The following is a 17,423-nucleotide window of genomic DNA, read 5'->3' as shown; positions in this document are numbered from 1 at the left end:
GGAGATCCATGGTTACACCTTCTCTCTCTGGTGTAGTAGGGAGATCCATGGTTACACCTTCTCTCTCTGGTGTAGTAGAGAGATCCATGGTTACACCTTCTCTCTCTGGTGTAGTAGAGAGATCCATGGTTACACCTTCTCTCTCTGGTGTAGTAGAGAGATCCATGGTTACACCTTCTCTCTCTGGTGTAGTAGAGAGATCCATGGTTACACCTTCTCTCTCTGGTGTAGTAGAGAGCTCCATGGTTACACCTTCTCTCTCTAGTGTAGTAGGGAGATCCATGTTTACACCTTCTCTCTAGTGTAGTAGGGAGATCCATGGTTACACATTCTCTCTCTAGTGTAGTAGGGAGATCCATGGTTACACCTTCTCTCTCTAGTGTAGTAGGGAGATCCATGGTTACACCTTCTCTCTAGTGTAGTTGGGAGCTCCATGGTTACACCTTCTCTCTCTGGTGTAGTAGGGAGATCCATGGTTACACCTTCTCTCTCTGGTGTAGTAGGGAGATCCATGGTTACACCTTCTCTCTAGTGTAGTAGGGAGATCCATGGTTACACCTTCTCTCTAGTGTAGTAGGGAGATCCATGGTTACACCTTCTCTCTCTAGTGTAGTAGGGAGATCCATGGTTACACCTTCACTCTCTGGTGTAGTAGGGAGATCCATGGTTACACCTTCTCTCTAGTGTAGTTGGGAGCTCCATGGTTACACCTTCTCTCTCTGGTGTAGTAGGGAGATCCATGGTTACACCTTCTCTCTCTGGTGTAGTAGAGAGCTCCATGGTTACACCTTCTCTCTCTGGTGTAGTAGGGAGATCCATGGTTACACCTTCTCTCTAGTGTAGTAGAGAGCTCCATGGTTACACCTTCTCTCTAGTGTAGTAGAGAGCTCCATGGTTACACCTTCTCTCTCTAGTGTAGTAGGGAGATCCATGGTTACACCTTCTCTCTCTGGTGTAGTAGGGAGATCCATGGTTACACCTTCTCTCTCTGGCGTAGTAGAGAGCTCCATGGTTACACCTTCTCTCTCTGGTGTAGTAGGGAACTCCATGGTTACACCTTCTCTCTGGTGTAGTAGAGAGCTCCATGGTTACACCTTCTCTCTAGTGTAGTAGGGAGATACATGGTTACACCTTCTCTCTCTGGTGTAGTAGGGAGATCCATGGTTACACCTTCTCTCTCTGGTGTAGTAGGGAGAAACATGGTTACACCTTCTCTCTCTGGTGTAGTAGAGAGCTCCATGGTTACACATTCTCTCTCTGGTGTAGTAGGGAGATCCATGGTTACACCTTCTCTCTCTAGTGTAGTAGGGAGCTCCATGGTTACACCTTCTCTCTAGTGTAGTAGAGGGCTCCATGGTTACACCTTCTCTCTCTGGTGTAGTAGGGAGCTCCATGGTTACACCTTCTCTCTAGTGTAGTAGAGGGCTCCATGGTTACACCTTCTCTCTCTAGTGTAGTAGGGAGCTCCATGGTTACACCTTCTCTCTAGTGTAGTAGAGGGCTCCATGGTTACACCTTCTCTCTCTGGTGTAGTAGAGAGCTCCATGGTTACACCTTCTCTCTCTGGTGTAGTAGGGAGATCCATGGTTACACCTTCTCTCTCTGGTGTAGTAGGGAGATCCATGGTTACACCTTCTCTCTCTGGTGTAGTAGGGAGATCCATGGTTACACCTTCTCTCTGGTGTAGTAGGGAGATCCATGGTTACACCTTCTCTCTCTGGTGTAGTAGGGAGATCCATGGTTACACCTTCTCTCTCTGGTGTAGTAGGGAGATCCATGGTTACACCTTCTCTCTCTGGTGTAGTAGAGAGATCCATGGTTACACCTTCTCTCTCTGGTGTAGTAGAGAGATCCATGGTTACACCTTCTCTCTGGTGTAGTAGAGAGATCCATGGTTACACCTTCTCTCTCTGGTGTAGTAGAGAGATCCATGGTTACACCTTCTCTCTCTGGTGTAGTAGAGAGCTCCATGGTTACACCTTCTCTCTCTAGTGTAGTAGGGAGATCCATGTTTACACCTTCTCTCTAGTGTAGTAGGGAGATCCATGGTTACACATTCTCTCTCTAGTGTAGTAGGGAGATCCATGGTTACACCTTCTCTCTCTAGTGTAGTAGGGAGATCCATGGTTACACCTTCTCTCTAGTGTAGTTGGGAGCTCCATGGTTACACCTTCTCTCTCTGGTGTAGTAGGGAGATCCATGGTTACACCTTCTCTCTCTGGTGTAGTAGGGAGATCCATGGTTACACCTTCTCTCTAGTGTAGTAGGGAGATCCATGGTTACACCTTCTCTCTAGTGTAGTAGGGAGATCCATGGTTACACCTTCTCTCTCTAGTGTAGTAGGGAGATCCATGGTTACACCTTCACTCTCTGGTGTAGTAGGGAGATCCATGGTTACACCTTCTCTCTAGTGTAGTTGGGAGCTCCATGGTTACACCTTCTCTCTCTGGTGTAGTAGGGAGATCCATGGTTACACCTTCTCTCTCTGGTGTAGTAGGGAGATCCATGGTTACACCTTCTCTCTCTGGTGTAGTAGGGAGATCCATGGTTACACCTTCTCTCTAGTGTAGTTGGGAGCTCCATGGTTACACCTTCTCTCTCTGGTGTAGTAGGGAGATCCATGGTTACACCTTCTCTCTCTGGTGTAGTAGGGAGATCCATGGTTACACCTTCTCTCTAGTGTAGTTGGGAGATCCATGGTTACACCTTCTCTCTCTGGTGTAGTAGGGAGATCCATGGTTACACCTTCTCTCTCTAGTGTAGTTGGGAGATCCATGGTTACACCTTCTCTCTCTGGTGTAGTAGGGAGATCCATGGTTACACCTTCTCTCTCTAGTGTAGTTGGGAGATCCATGGTTACACATTATCTCTCTGGTGTAGTTGGGAGATCCATGGTTACACCTTCTCTCTCTGGTGTAGTAGGGAGATACATGGTTACACCTTCTCTCTCTGGTGTAGTTGGGAGATCCATGGTTACACCTTCTCTCTCTGGTGTAGTAGAGAGCTCCATGGTTACACCTTCTCTCTCTGGTGTAGTAGGGAGCTCCATGGTTACACCTTCTCTCTAGTGTAGTAGAGAGCTCCATGGTTACACATTCTCTCTCTGGTGTAGTAAAGAGCTCCATGGTTACACCTTCTCTCTCTGGTGTAGTAGGGAGATCCATGGTTACACCTTCTCTCTCTGGTGTAGTAGGGAGCTCCATGGTTACACCTTCTCTCTAGTGTAGTAGAGAGCTCCATGGTTACACCTTCTCTCTAGTGTAGTAGAGGGCTCCATGGTTACACCTTCTCTATAGTGTAGTAGAGAGCTCCATGGTTACACCTTCTCTCTCTGGTGTAGTAGGGAGATCCATGGTTACACCTTCTCTCTCTGGTGTAGTAGGGAGCTCCATGGTTACACCTTCTCTCTAGTGTAGTAGAGAGCTCCATGGTTACACCTTCTCTCTCTGGTGTAGTAGGGAGATCCATGGTTACACCTTCTCTCTCTGGTGTAGTAGGGAGATCCATGGTTACACCTTCTCTCTAGTGTAGTAGGGAGATCCATGGTTACACCTTCTCTCTAGTGTAGTAGGGAGATCCATGGTTACACCTTCTCTCTCTAGTGTAGTAGGGAGATCCATGGTTACACCTTCTCTCTCTGGTGTAGTAGGGAGATCCATGGTTACACCTTCTCTCTAGTGTAGTTGGGAGCTCCATGGTTACACCTTCTCTCTCTGGTGTAGTAGGGAGATCCATGGTTACACCTTCTCTCTCTGGTGTAGTAGGGAGATCCATGGATACACCTTCTCTCTAGTGTAGTAGGGAGATCCATGGTTACACCTTCTCTCTCTGGTGTAGTAGGGAGCTTCATGGTTACACCTTCTCTCTCTGGTGTAGTAGGGAGCTTCATGGTTACACCTTCTCTCTAGTGTAGTAGAGAGCTCCATGGTTACACCTTCTCTCTCTGGTGTAGTAGAGAGCTCCATGGTTACACCTTCTCTCTCTGGTGTAGTAGAGAGCTCCATGGTTACACCTTCTCTCTCTGGTGTAGTAGAGAGCTCCATGGTTACACCTTCTCTCTCTGGTGTAGTAGAGAGCTCCATGGTTACACATTCTCTCTCTGGTGTAGTAGGGAGATCCATGGTTACACCTTCTCTCTCTAGTGTAGTAGGGAGCTCCATGGTTACACCTTCTCTCTAGTGTAGTAGAGGGCTCCATGGTTACACCTTCTCTCTCTGGTGTAGAAGGGAGCTCCATGGTTACACCTTCTCTCTAGTGTAGTAGAGGGCTCCATGGTTACACCTTCTCTCTCTAGTGTAGTAGGGAGCTCCATGGTTACACCTTCTCTCTAGTGTAGTAGAGGGCTCCATGGTTACACCTTCTCTCTCTGGTGTAGTAGAGAGCTCCATGGTTACACCTTCTCTCTCTGGTGTAGTAGGGAGATCCATGGTTACACCTTCTCTCTCTGGTGTAGTAGGGAGATCCATGGTTACACCTTCTCTCTGGTGTAGTAGGGAGATCCATGGTTACACCTTCTCTCTCTGGTGTAGTAGGGAGATCCATGGTTACACCTTCTCTCTCTGGTGTAGTAGGGAGATCCATGGTTACACCTTCTCTCTCTGGTGTAGTAGGGAGATCCATGGTTACACCTTCTCTCTCTGGTGTAGTAGAGAGATCCATGGTTACACCTTCTCTCTCTGGTGTAGTAGAGAGATCCATGGTTACACCTTCTCTCTCTGGTGTAGTAGAGAGATCCATGGTTACACCTTCTCTCTCTGGTGTAGTAGAGAGATCCATGGTTACACCTTCTCTCTCTGGTGTAGTAGAGAGCTCCATGGTTACACCTTCTCTCTCTAGTGTAGTAGGGAGATCCATGTTTACACCTTCTCTCTAGTGTAGTAGGGAGATCCATGGTTACACATTCTCTCTCTAGTGTAGTAGGGAGATCCATGGTTACACCTTCTCTCTCTAGTGTAGTAGGGAGATCCATGGTTACACCTTCTCTCTCTGGTGTAGTAGGGAGATCCATGGTTACACCTTCTCTCTAGTGTAGTAGGGAGATCCATGGTTACACCTTCTCTCTCTAGTGTAGTAGGGAGATCCATGGTTACACCTTCACTCTCTGGTGTAGTAGGGAGATCCATGGTTACACCTTCTCTCTAGTGTAGTAGGGAGATCCATGGTTACACCTTCTCTCTCTAGTGTAGTAGGGAGATCCATGGTTACACCTTCACTCTCTGGTGTAGTAGGGAGATCCATGGTTACACCTTCTCTCTAGTGTAGTTGGGAGCTCCATGGTTACACCTTCTCTCTCTGGTGTAGTAGGGAGATCCATGGTTACACCTTCTCTCTCTGGTGTAGTAGGGAGATCCATGGTTACACCTTCTCTCTAGTGTAGTAGGGAGATCCATGGTTACACCTTCTCTCTCTGGTGTAGTAGGGAGATCCATGGTTACACCTTCTCTCTAGTGTAGTTGGGAGCTCCATGGTTACACCTTCTCTCTCTGGTGTAGTAGGGAGATCCATGGTTACACCTTCTCTCTCTGGTGTAGTAGGGAGATCCATGGTTACACCTTCTCTCTCTGGTGTAGTAGGGAGATCCATGGTTACACCTTCTCTCTAGTGTAGTTGGGAGATCCATGGTTACACCTTCTCTCTCTGGTGTAGTAGGGAGATCCATGGTTACACCTTCTCTCTCTAGTGTAGTTGGGAGATCCATGGTTACACCTTCTCTCTAGTGTAGTAGGGAGCTCCATGGTTACACCTTCTCTCTAGTGTAGTAGAGGGCTCCATGGTTACACCTTCTCTCTCTAGTGTAGTAGGGAGCTCCATGGTTACACCTTCTCTCTAGTGTAGTAGAGGGCTCCATGGTTACACCTTCTCTCTCTGGTGTAGTAGAGAGCTCCATGGTTACACCTTCTCTCTCTGGTGTAGTAGGGAGATCCATGGTTACACCTTCTCTCTCTCGGTGTAGTAGGGAGATCCATGGTTACACCTTCTCTCTCTGGTGTAGTAGGGAGATCCATGGTTACACCTTCTCTCTCTGGTGTAGTAGGGAGATCCATGGTTACACCTTCTCTCTCTGGTGTAGTAGGGAGATCCATGGTTACACCTTCTCTCTCTGGTGTAGTAGAGAGATCCATGGTTACACCTTCTCTCTGGTGTAGTAGAGAGATCCATGGTTACACCTTCTCTCTCTGGTGTAGTAGAGAGATCCATGGTTACACCTTCTCTCTCTGGTGTAGTAGAGAGATCCATGGTTACACCTTCTCTCTCTGGTGTAGTAGAGAGCTCCATGGTTACACCTTCTCTCTCTAGTGTAGTAGGGAGATCCATGTTTACACCTTCTCTCTAGTGTAGTAGGGAGATCCATGGTTACACATTCTCTCTCTAGTGTAGTAGGGAGATCCATGGTTACACCTTCTCTCTCTGGTGTAGTAGGGAGATCCATGGTTACACCTTCTCTCTAGTGTAGTTGGGAGCTCCATGGTTACACCTTCTCTCTCTGGTGTAGTAGGGAGATCCATGGTTACACCTTCTCTCTAGTGTAGTAGGGAGATCCATGGTTACACCTTCTCTCTCTAGTGTAGTAGGGAGATCCATGGTTACACCTTCTCTCTCTGGTGTAGTAGGGAGATCCATGGTTACACCTTCTCTCTAGTGTAGTTGGGAGCTCCATGGTTACACCTTCTCTCTCTGGTGTAGTAGGGAGATCCATGGTTACACCTTCTCTCTCTGGTGTAGTAGGGAGATCCATGGATACACCTTCTCTCTAGTGTAGTAGGGAGATCCATGGTTACACCTTCTCTCTCTGGTGTAGTAGGGAGCTTCATGGTTACACCTTCTCTCTCTGGTGTAGTAGGGAGCTTCATGGTTACACCTTCTCTCTAGTGTAGTAGAGAGCTCCATGGTTACACCTTCTCTCTCTGGTGTAGTAGAGAGCTCCATGGTTACACCTTCTCTCTCTGGTGTAGTAGAGAGCTCCATGGTTACACCTTCTCTCTCTGGTGTAGTAGAGAGCTCCATGGTTACACCTTCTCTCTCTGGTGTAGTAGAGAGCTCCATGGTTACACATTCTCTCTCTGGTGTAGTAGGGAGATCCATGGTTACACCTTCTCTCTCTAGTGTAGTAGGGAGCTCCATGGTTACACCTTCTCTCTAGTGTAGTAGAGGGCTCCATGGTTACACCTTCTCTCTGGTGTAGAAGGGAGCTCCATGGTTACACCTTCTCTCTAGTGTAGTAGAGGGCTCCATGGTTACACCTTCTCTCTCTAGTGTAGTAGGGAGCTCCATGGTTACACCTTCTCTCTAGTGTAGTAGAGGGCTCCATGGTTACACCTTCTCTCTCTGGTGTAGTAGAGAGCTCCATGGTTACACCTTCTCTCTCTGGTGTAGTAGGGAGATCCATGGTTACACCTTCTCTCTCTGGTGTAGTAGGGAGATCCATGGTTACACCTTCTCTCTCTGGTGTAGTAGGGAGATCCATGGTTACACCTTCTCTCTCTGGTGTAGTAGGGAGATCCATGGTTACACCTTCTCTCTCTGGTGTAGTAGGGAGATCCATGGTTACACCTTCTCTCTCTGGTGTAGTAGGGAGATCCATGGTTACACCTTCTCTCTCTGGTGTAGTAGAGAGATCCATGGTTACACCTTCTCTCTCTGGTGTAGTAGAGAGATCCATGGTTACACCTTCTCTCTCTGGTGTAGTAGAGAGATCCATGGTTACACCTTCTCTCTCTGGTGTAGTAGAGAGATCCATGGTTACACCTTCTCTCTGGTGTAGTAGAGAGCTCCATGGTTACACCTTCTCTCTCTAGTGTAGTAGGGAGATCCATGTTTACACCTTCTCTCTAGTGTAGTAGGGAGATCCATGGTTACACATTCTCTCTCTAGTGTAGTAGGGAGATCCATGGTTACACCTTCTCTCTAGTGTAGTAGGGAGATCCATGGTTACACCTTCTCTCTCTGGTGTAGTAGGGAGATCCATGGTTACACCTTCTCTCTAGTGTAGTAGGGAGATCCATGGTTACACCTTCTCTCTCTAGTGTAGTAGGGAGATCCATGGTTACACCTTCACTCTCTGGTGTAGTAGGGAGATCCATGGTTACACCTTCTCTCTAGTGTAGTAGGGAGATCCATGGTTACACCTTCTCTCTCTAGTGTAGTAGGGAGATCCATGGTTACACCTTCACTCTCTGGTGTAGTAGGGAGATCCATGGTTACACCTTCTCTCTAGTGTAGTTGGGAGCTCCATGGTTACACCTTCTCTCTCTGGTGTAGTAGGGAGATCCATGGTTACACCTTCTCTCTCTGGTGTAGTAGGGAGATCCATGGTTACACCTTCTCTCTAGTGTAGTAGGGAGATCCATGGTTACACCTTCTCTCTCTGGTGTAGTAGGGAGATCCATGGTTACACCTTCTCTCTAGTGTAGTTGGGAGCTCCATGGTTACACCTTCTCTCTCTGGTGTAGTAGGGAGATCCATGGTTACACCTTCTCTCTCTGGTGTAGTAGGGAGATCCATGGTTACACCTTCTCTCTCTGGTGTAGTAGGGAGATCCATGGTTACACCTTCTCTCTAGTGTAGTTGGGAGATCCATGGTTACACCTTCTCTCTCTGGTGTAGTAGGGAGATCCATGGTTACACCTTCTCTCTCTAGTGTAGTTGGGAGATCCATGGTTACACCTTCTCTCTAGTGTAGTAGGGAGCTCCATGGTTACACCTTCTCTCTAGTGTAGTAGAGGGCTCCATGGTTACACCTTCTCTCTCTAGTGTAGTAGGGAGCTCCATGGTTACACCTTCTCTCTAGTGTAGTAGAGGGCTCCATGGTTACACCTTCTCTCTCTGGTGTAGTAGAGAGCTCCATGGTTACACCTTCTCTCTCTGGTGTAGTAGGGAGATCCATGGTTACACCTTCTCTCTCTGGTGTAGTAGGGAGATCCATGGTTACACCTTCTCTCTCTGGTGTAGTAGGGAGATCCATGGTTACACCTTCTCTCTCTGGTGTAGTAGGGAGATCCATGGTTACACCTTCTCTCTCTGGTGTAGTAGGGAGATCCATGGTTACACCTTCTCTCTCTGGTGTAGTAGAGAGATCCATGGTTACACCTTCTCTCTCTGGTGTAGTAGAGAGATCCATGGTTACACCTTCTCTCTCTGGTGTAGTAGAGAGATCCATGGTTACACCTTCTCTCTCTGGTGTAGTAGAGAGATCCATGGTTACACCTTCTCTCTCTGGTGTAGTAGAGAGCTCCATGGTTACACCTTCTCTCTCTAGTGTAGTAGGGAGATCCATGTTTACACCTTCTCTCTAGTGTAGTAGGGAGATCCATGGTTACACATTCTCTCTCTAGTGTAGTAGGGAGATCCATGGTTACACCTTCTCTCTCTGGTGTAGTAGGGAGATCCATGGTTACACCTTCTCTCTAGTGTAGTTGGGAGCTCCATGGTTACACCTTCTCTCTCTGGTGTAGTAGGGAGATCCATGGTTACACCTTCTCTCTCTGGTGTAGTAGGGAGATCCATGGTTACACCTTCTCTCTAGTGTAGTAGGGAGATCCATGGTTACACCTTCTCTCTCTAGTGTAGTAGGGAGATCCATGGTTACACCTTCACTCTCTGGTGTAGTAGGGAGATCCATGGTTACACCTTCTCTCTAGTGTAGTAGGGAGATCCATGGTTACACCTTCTCTCTCTAGTGTAGTAGGGAGATCCATGGTTACACCTTCACTCTCTGGTGTAGTAGGGAGATCCATGGTTACACCTTCTCTCTAGTGTAGTAGGGAGCTCCATGGTTACACCTTCTCTCTGGTGTAGTAGGGAGATCCATGGTTACACCTTCTCTCTCTGGTGTAGTAGGGAGATCCATGGTTACACCTTCTCTCTAGTGTAGTAGGGAGATCCATGGTTACACCTTCTCTCTCTGGTGTAGTAGGGAGATCCATGGTTACACCTTCTCTCTAGTGTAGTTGGGAGCTCCATGGTTACACCTTCTCTCTCTGGTGTAGTAGGGAGATCCATGGTTACACCTTCTCTCTCTGGTGTAGTAGGGAGATCCATGGTTACACCTTCTCTCTAGTGTAGTTGGGAGATCCATGGTTACACCTTCTCTCTCTGGTGTAGTAGGGAGATCCATGGTTACACCTTCTCTCTCTAGTGTAGTTGGGAGATCCATGGTTACACCTTCTCTCTCTGGTGTAGTAGGGAGATCCATGGTTACACCTTCTCTCTCTAGTGTAGTTGGGAGATCCATGGTTACACATTATCTCTCTGGTGTAGTTGGGAGATCCATGGTTACACCTTCTCTCTCTGGTGTAGTAGGGAGATACATGGTTACACCTTCTCTCTCTGGTGTAGTTGGGAGATCCATGGTTACACCTTCTCTCTCTGGTGTAGTAGAGAGCTCCATGGTTACACCTTCTCTCTCTGGTGTAGTAGGGAGCTCCATGGTTACACCTTCTCTCTAGTGTAGTAGAGAGCTCCATGGTTACACATTCTCTCTCTGGTGTAGTAAAGAGCTCCATGGTTACACCTTCTCTCTCTGGTGTAGTAGGGAGATCCATGGTTACACCTTCTCTCTCTGGTGTAGTAGGGAGCTCCATGGTTACACCTTCTCTCTAGTGTAGTAGAGAGCTCCATGGTTACACCTTCTCTCTAGTGTAGTAGAGGGCTCCATGGTTACACCTTCTCTATAGTGTAGTAGAGAGTTCCATGGTTACACCTTCTCTCTCTAGTGTAGTAGGGAGATCCATGGTTACACCTTCTCTCTCTGGTGTAGTAGGGAGATCCATGGTTACACCTTCTCTCTCTAGTGTAGTAGGGAGATCCATGGTTACACCTTCTCTCTAGTGTAGTAGGGAGATCCATGGTTACACCTTCTCTCTAGTGTAGTAGAGAGCTCCATGGTTACACCTTCTCTCTCTGGTGTAGTAGGGAGATCCATGGTTACACCTTCTCTCTCTGGTGTAGTAGGGAGATCCATGGTTACATCATGTGACTGTTTTTCTCTTTCTCAAATCCTATGATCTCTTCCACCATGACAAGTCAGACGTTTTATTTCTTATATCCTGTGTTCTCTTCCTCCTAGGGTGCTGCAGTTCTGAGGATGCTTTCTGAGTTCCTGACAGAGCCGGTCTTCGCCAGAGGACTTAGTGTGAGTAATGTTTATGATTATGTACATGTCTAATTACTATATTCTGTTCCACATCATTTTGCTTAGATTTATATACACTGCTCCAAAAAATAAAGGGAACACTAAAATAACACATCCTAGATCTGAATGAATTAAATATTCTTATTGAGCATAAGTTACAGTATATTAACCAGAGGACTTAGTGTGAGTATAGTCACAGTATATTAACCAGAGGACTCACTGTGAGTATAGTCACAGTATATTAACCAGAGGACTCACTGTGAGTATAGTTACAGTATATTAACCAGAGGACTAGCTGTGAGTATAGTTACAGTATATTAACCAGAGGACTCACTGTGAGTATAGTTACAGTATATTAACCAGAGGACTCACTGTGAGTATAGTTACAGTATATTAACCAGAGGACTAGCTGTGAGTGTAGTTACAGTATATTAACCAGAGGTCTCACTGTGAGTGTAGTTACAGTATATTAACCAGAGGACTAGCTGTGAGTATAGTTACAGTATATTAACCAGAGGACTGACTGTTAGTATCGTTACAGTATATTAACCAGAGGACTCACTGTGAGTATATTAACCAGAGGACTAACTGTAAGTATAGAGGACTGGTTAATATCAACCGACATCATGACACTTCCACCACTTCTCTCTCTCGCCCCCTGCCTCTCTCCTCTCTCTCTCTCTCTCTCTCTCTCTCTCTCTCTCTCTCTCTGCCTCTCTCTCCCCTGCCTCTCTCTCTCTCTCTCTCTGCCTCTCTCTCCCTCTGCCTCTCTCTCCCCCTGCCTCTCTCTCTCCCTGCCTCTCTCCCCCTGCCTCTCTCTCCCCCTGCCTCTCTCTCCCCTGCCTCTCTCTCCCCCTGCCTCTCTCCCCCTGCCTCTCTCTCCCCCTGCCTCTCTCTCCCCTGCCTCTCTCTCTCTCTCTCTCTCTGCCTCTCTCTCCCCCTGCCTCTCTCTCTCCCTGCCTCTCTCTCCCCCTGCCTCTCTCCCCCTGCCTCTCTCTCCCCTGCCTCTCTCTCCCCCTGCCTCTCTCCCCCTGCCTCTCTCTCTCCCTGCCTCTCTCTCTCCCTGCCTCTCTCTCCCCTGCCTCTCTCTCCCCTGCCTCTCTCTCTCTGCCTCTCTCTCCCTGCCTCTCTCTCTCCCCCTGCCTCTCTCCCCCTGCCTCTCTCTCTCTGCCTCTCTCTCTCCCCCTGCCTCTCTCCCCCTGCCTCTCTCTCCCCCTGCCTCTCTCTCTCCCTGCCTCTCTCTATCCCTTCCTCTCTCTCCCCCTGCCTCTCTCTCCCTCCCTGCCTCTCTCTCTCCCTGCCTCTCTCTCTCCCTGCCTCTCTCTCTCTCTCTCTCTCTCTCTCTCTCTCTCTCTCTCTCTCTCTCTCTCTCTCTCTCTCTCTCTCTCTCTCGCTCACTCTCACTCTCTCTCTCTCTCCCCTGCCTCTCTCTCTCCCTGCCTCTCTCTCTCTCTCCCTGCCTCTCTCTCTCTCTCTCTCTCTCTCTCTCTCTCTCTCTCTCTCTCTCTCTCTCTCTCTCTCTCTCTCGCTCACTCTCACTCTCTCTCTCTCTCTCTCTCTCTCTCTCTCTCTCTCTCTCCCCCTGCCTCTCTCCCCTGCCTCTCTCTCTCCCTGCCTCTCTCTCTCCCTGCCTCTCTCCCCCTCTCTCTCCCTGCCTCTCTCCCCCTGCCTCTCTCTCCCCTGCCTCTCTCTCTCCCTGCCTCTCTCTCTCTCCCTGCCTCTCTCTCTCCCCCTGCCTCTCTCTGTCCCTGCCTCTCTCTCCCCCTGCCTCTCTCTCTCTCTCTCTCGCTCACTCTCTCTCCCTGCCTCTCTCTCCCCTGCCTCTCTCTCCCCTGCCTCTCTCTCTCTCTCCTCTCTCTCTCTCTCTCTCTCTCTCTCTCTCTCTCTCTCTCTCTCTCTCTCTCTCTCTCTCTCTCTCTCTCCCTCCTCACTCTCTCTCTCTCTCCCCCCTGCCTCTCTCTCTCCCTGCCTCTCTCTCTCTCCTGCCTCTCTCTCTCTCTCTCTCTCTCTCTCTCTCTCTCTCTCTCTCTCTCTCTCTCTCTCTCTCTCTCTCTCTCTCTCTCTCTCCCCCTCTCCTCTCTCCCCCTGCCTCTCTCTCTCTCCCTGCCTCTCTCTCTCCCCTGCCTCTCTCCCCTCCTCTCTCTCCCTCCCTGCCTCTCTCCCCCTGCCTCTCTCTCCCCCTGCCTCTCTCTCTCCCTGCCTCTCTCTCTCTCCCTGCCTCTCTCTCTCCCCTGCCTCTCTCTGTCCCTGCCTCTCTCTCCCCTGCCTCTCTCTCTCTCCTCTCTCGCTCACTCTCTCTCTCCCTGCCTCTCTCTCCCTGCCTCTCTCTCTCCTCTCTCTCTCCCCCTGCCTCTCTCTCCCCCTGCCTATCTCTCTCCCACCTCTCTCTTTCCCTCCCTCTGCCTCTTTACCCTCTCACCCCTCTCTCTCTCCTCTCTCTCTCCCCCCTCTCTCTCTCCTCTCTCTCTCTCCCCCTGCCTCTCTCTCTCCCACCTCTCTCTTTCCCTCCCGCTGCCTCTTCCCCCCTCTCACCCCTCTCTCTCTCCTCTCTCTCCTGTCTCTCTCTCCCCCTGCCTATATTCTGTAGCTCAGTTGGTAGAGCATGGCGCTTGTAACGCCAGGGTAGTGGGTTCGATCCCCGGGACCACCCATACGTAGAATGTATGCACACATGACTGTAAGTCGCTTTGGATAAAAGCGTCTGCTAAATGGCATATATTATTATTCCCTCCCTCTGCCTCTTTACCCCTCTCCCCCCTCTCTCTCTCCTCTCTCTCTCCCCCTGCCTATCTCTCTCCCACCTCTCTCTTTCCCTCCCTCTGCCTCTTTCCCCCTCTCCCCTCTCTCTCTCTCTCTCTCTCTCCCCTGCCTATCTATCCCCCTGCCTATCTCTCTCCCTGCCTCTCTCTCTCCCACCTCTCTCTTTCCCTCCCTCTGCCTCTTTACCCCTCTCCCCCCTCTCTCTCTCCTCTCTCTCTCCCCTGCCTCTCTCTCTCCCACCTCCCTCTTTCCCTCCCTCTGCCTCTTTACCCCTCTCACCCCTCTCTCTCCTCTCTCTCTCAGTCATACCTGAATGAGTTTGCCTTCAACAACACAGTGTATTCAGATCTCTGGGATCATCTTCAGAAAGTAAGTCCTATTCTACCATTTATACAGTATGATAAATAGACCTCGATACTCTCTATGATCTGTATACTATCTCTATGATCTGTCTACTATCTCTATGATCTGTCTACTATCTCTATGATCTGTATACTATCTCTATGATCTGTCTACTATCTCTATGATCTGTCTACTATCTCTATGATCTGTATACTATCTCTATGATCTGTCTACTATCTCTATGATCTGTATACTGTCTCTATGGTCTGTATACTATCTCTATGATCTGTATACTGTCTCTATGATCTGTCTACTATCTCTATGATCTGTATACTATCTCTATGATCTGTCTACTATCTCTATGACCTGTCTACTATCTCTATGATCTGTCTACTATCTCTATGATCTGTCTACTATCTCTATGATCTGTCTACTATCTCTATGATCTGTATACTATCTCTATGATCTGTCTACTATCTCTATGACCTGTCTACTATCTCTATGATCTGTCTACTATCTCTATGATCTGTATACTGTCTCTATGATCTGTCTACTATCTCTATGATCTGTCTACTATCGCTATGGTCTCCCTCTCTCCTCTCTGGGATCATCTTCACCATGGATACAGTATGATAAATAGACCTCTATACTCTCTCTATGATCTGTATACTATCTCTATGATCTGTCTACTATCTCTATGATCTGTCTACTATCTCTATGATCTGTCTACTATCTCTATGATCTGTATACTATCTCTATGATCTGTATACTATCTCTATGATCTGTCTACTATCTCTATGATCTGTCTACTATCTCTATGATCTGTATACTATCTCTATGATCTGTCTACTATCTCTATGATCTGTATACTGTCTCTATGATCTGTCTACTATCTCTATGATCTCCCTCTCTCCTCTCTGGGATCATCTTCACCATGGATACAGTATGATAAATAGACCTCTATACTCTCTCTATGACCTGTCTACTATCTCAATGACCTGTCTACTATCTCTATGATCTGTATACTATCTCTATGATCTGTCTACTATTTCTATGATCTGTCTACTATCTCGATGATCTGTCTACTATCTCTATGATCTGTATACTGTCTCTATGATCTGTCTACTATCTCTATGATCTGTCTACTATCTCTATGATCTGTCTACTATCTCTATGATCTGTATACTATCTCTATGATCTGTATACTATCTCTATGATCTGTCTACTATCTCTATGATCTGTATACTATCTCTATGATCTGTATACTGTCTCTATGATCTGTCTACTATCTCTATGATCTGTATACTATCTCTATGATCTGTATACTGTCTCTATGATCTGTCTACTATCTCTATGATCTGTCTACTATCTCTATGATCTCCCTCTCTCCTCTCTGGGATCATCTTCACCATGGATACAGTATGATAAATAGACCTCTATACTCTCTCTATGACCTGTCTACTATCTCAATGACCTGTCTACTATCTCTATGATCTGTATACTATCTCTATGATCTGTCTACTATTTCTATGATCTGTCTACTATCTCGATGATCTGTCTACTATCTCTATGATCTGTATACTGTCTCTATGATCTGTCTACTATCTCTATGATCTGTCTACTATCTCTATGATCTGTCTACTATCTCTATGATCTGTATACTATCTCTATGATCTGTATACTATCTCTATGATCTGTCTACTATCTCTATGATCTGTCTACTATCTCTATGACCTGTCTACTATCTCTATGATCTGTATACTATCTCTATGATCTGTCTACTATCTCTATGATCTGTCTACTATCTCTATGATCTCCCTCTCTCCTCTCTGGGATCATCTTCACCATGGATACAGTATGATAAATAGACCTCTATACTCTCTCTATGATCTGTCTACTGTCTCTATGATCTGTCTACTATCTCTATGATCTGTATACTATCTCTATGATCTGTCTACTATCTCTATGATCTGTCTACTGTCTCTATGATCTGTCTACTATCTCTATGATCTGTATACTGTCTCTATGATCTGTCTACTGTCTCTATGATCTGTCTACTATCTCTATGATCTGTATACTATCTCTATGATCTGTCTACTCTCTCTATGATCTGTCTCTCTATTATCTCATTTTCAATCTACAATTAGCTTTCTACTAAAATGAGTATGAAATATAATAGGGTATTGTGTGTGGAAAACCCCCTGTGGTTGAAATCTGTTCTGAACGACCCTAGAGATGGTGCCGTTGTACTCTCTATCATTAAATCTGTTCTGAACGACCCTAGAGATGGTGCCGTTGTACTCTCTATCATTAAATCTGTTCTGAACGACCCTAGAGATGGTGCCGTTGTACTCTCTATCATTAAATCTGTTCTGAACGACCCTAGAGCTGGTGCCGTTGTACTCTCTATCATTAAATCTGTTCTGAACGACCCTAGAGATGGTGCCGTTGTACTCTCTATCATTAAATCTGTTCTGAACGACCCTAGAGATGGTGCCGTTGTACTCTCTATCATTAAATCTGTTCTGAACGACCCTAGAGATGGTGCCGTTGTACTCTCTATCATTAAATCTGTTCTGAACCCACCCTAGAGATGGTGCCGTTGTACTCTCTATCATTAAATCTGTTCTGAACGACCCTAGAGATGGTGCCGTTGTACTCTCTATCATTAAATCTGTTCTGAACGACCCTAGAGATGGTGCCGTTGTACTCTCTATCATTAAATCTGTTCTGAACGACCCTAGAGATGGTGCCGTTGTACTCTCTATCATTAAATCTGTTCTGAACGACCCTAGAGATGGTGCCGTTGTACTCTCTATCATTAAATCTGTTCTGAACGACCCTAGAGATGGTGCCGTTGTACTCTCTATCATTAAATCTGTTCTGAACGACCCTAGAGATGGTGCCGTTGTACTCTATCATTAAATCTGTTCTGAACGACCCTAGAGATGGTGCCGTTGTACTCTCTATCATTAAATCTGTTCTGAACGACCCTAGAGATGGTGCCGTTGTACTCTCTATCATTAAATCTGTTCTGAACGACCCTAGAGATGGTGCCGTTGTACTCTCTATCATTAAATCTGTTCTGAACGACCCTAGAGATGGTGCCGTTGTACTCTCTATCATTAAATCTGTTCTGAACGACCCTAGAGATGGTGCCGTTGTACTCTCTATCATTAAATCTGTTCTG

General features: G+C 47.1%; 1 protein-coding gene across 1 annotated transcript in view; it reads left to right on the top strand.

Annotated features, from left to right (window-relative positions):
- Positions 1 to 17,423, top strand: part of LOC124024433 (aminopeptidase N-like) — a 79,179-nt gene that overhangs the window by 34,065 nt on the left and 27,691 nt on the right. The window contains exons 8-9 of the mRNA XM_046338326.1: positions 11,066 to 11,131; positions 14,195 to 14,260. Of these exons, the coding sequence (XP_046194282.1) occupies positions 11,066 to 11,131; positions 14,195 to 14,260 (132 nt within the window). The remainder of the gene's footprint in view (positions 1 to 11,065; positions 11,132 to 14,194; positions 14,261 to 17,423) is intronic.

This window comes from Oncorhynchus gorbuscha, unplaced genomic scaffold, assembly GCF_021184085.1.
Source record: "Oncorhynchus gorbuscha isolate QuinsamMale2020 ecotype Even-year unplaced genomic scaffold, OgorEven_v1.0 Un_scaffold_1852, whole genome shotgun sequence".
NCBI lineage: Eukaryota > Metazoa > Chordata > Actinopteri > Salmoniformes > Salmonidae > Oncorhynchus > Oncorhynchus gorbuscha.
This window is presented reverse-complemented; position numbering and strand designations above follow the sequence as displayed.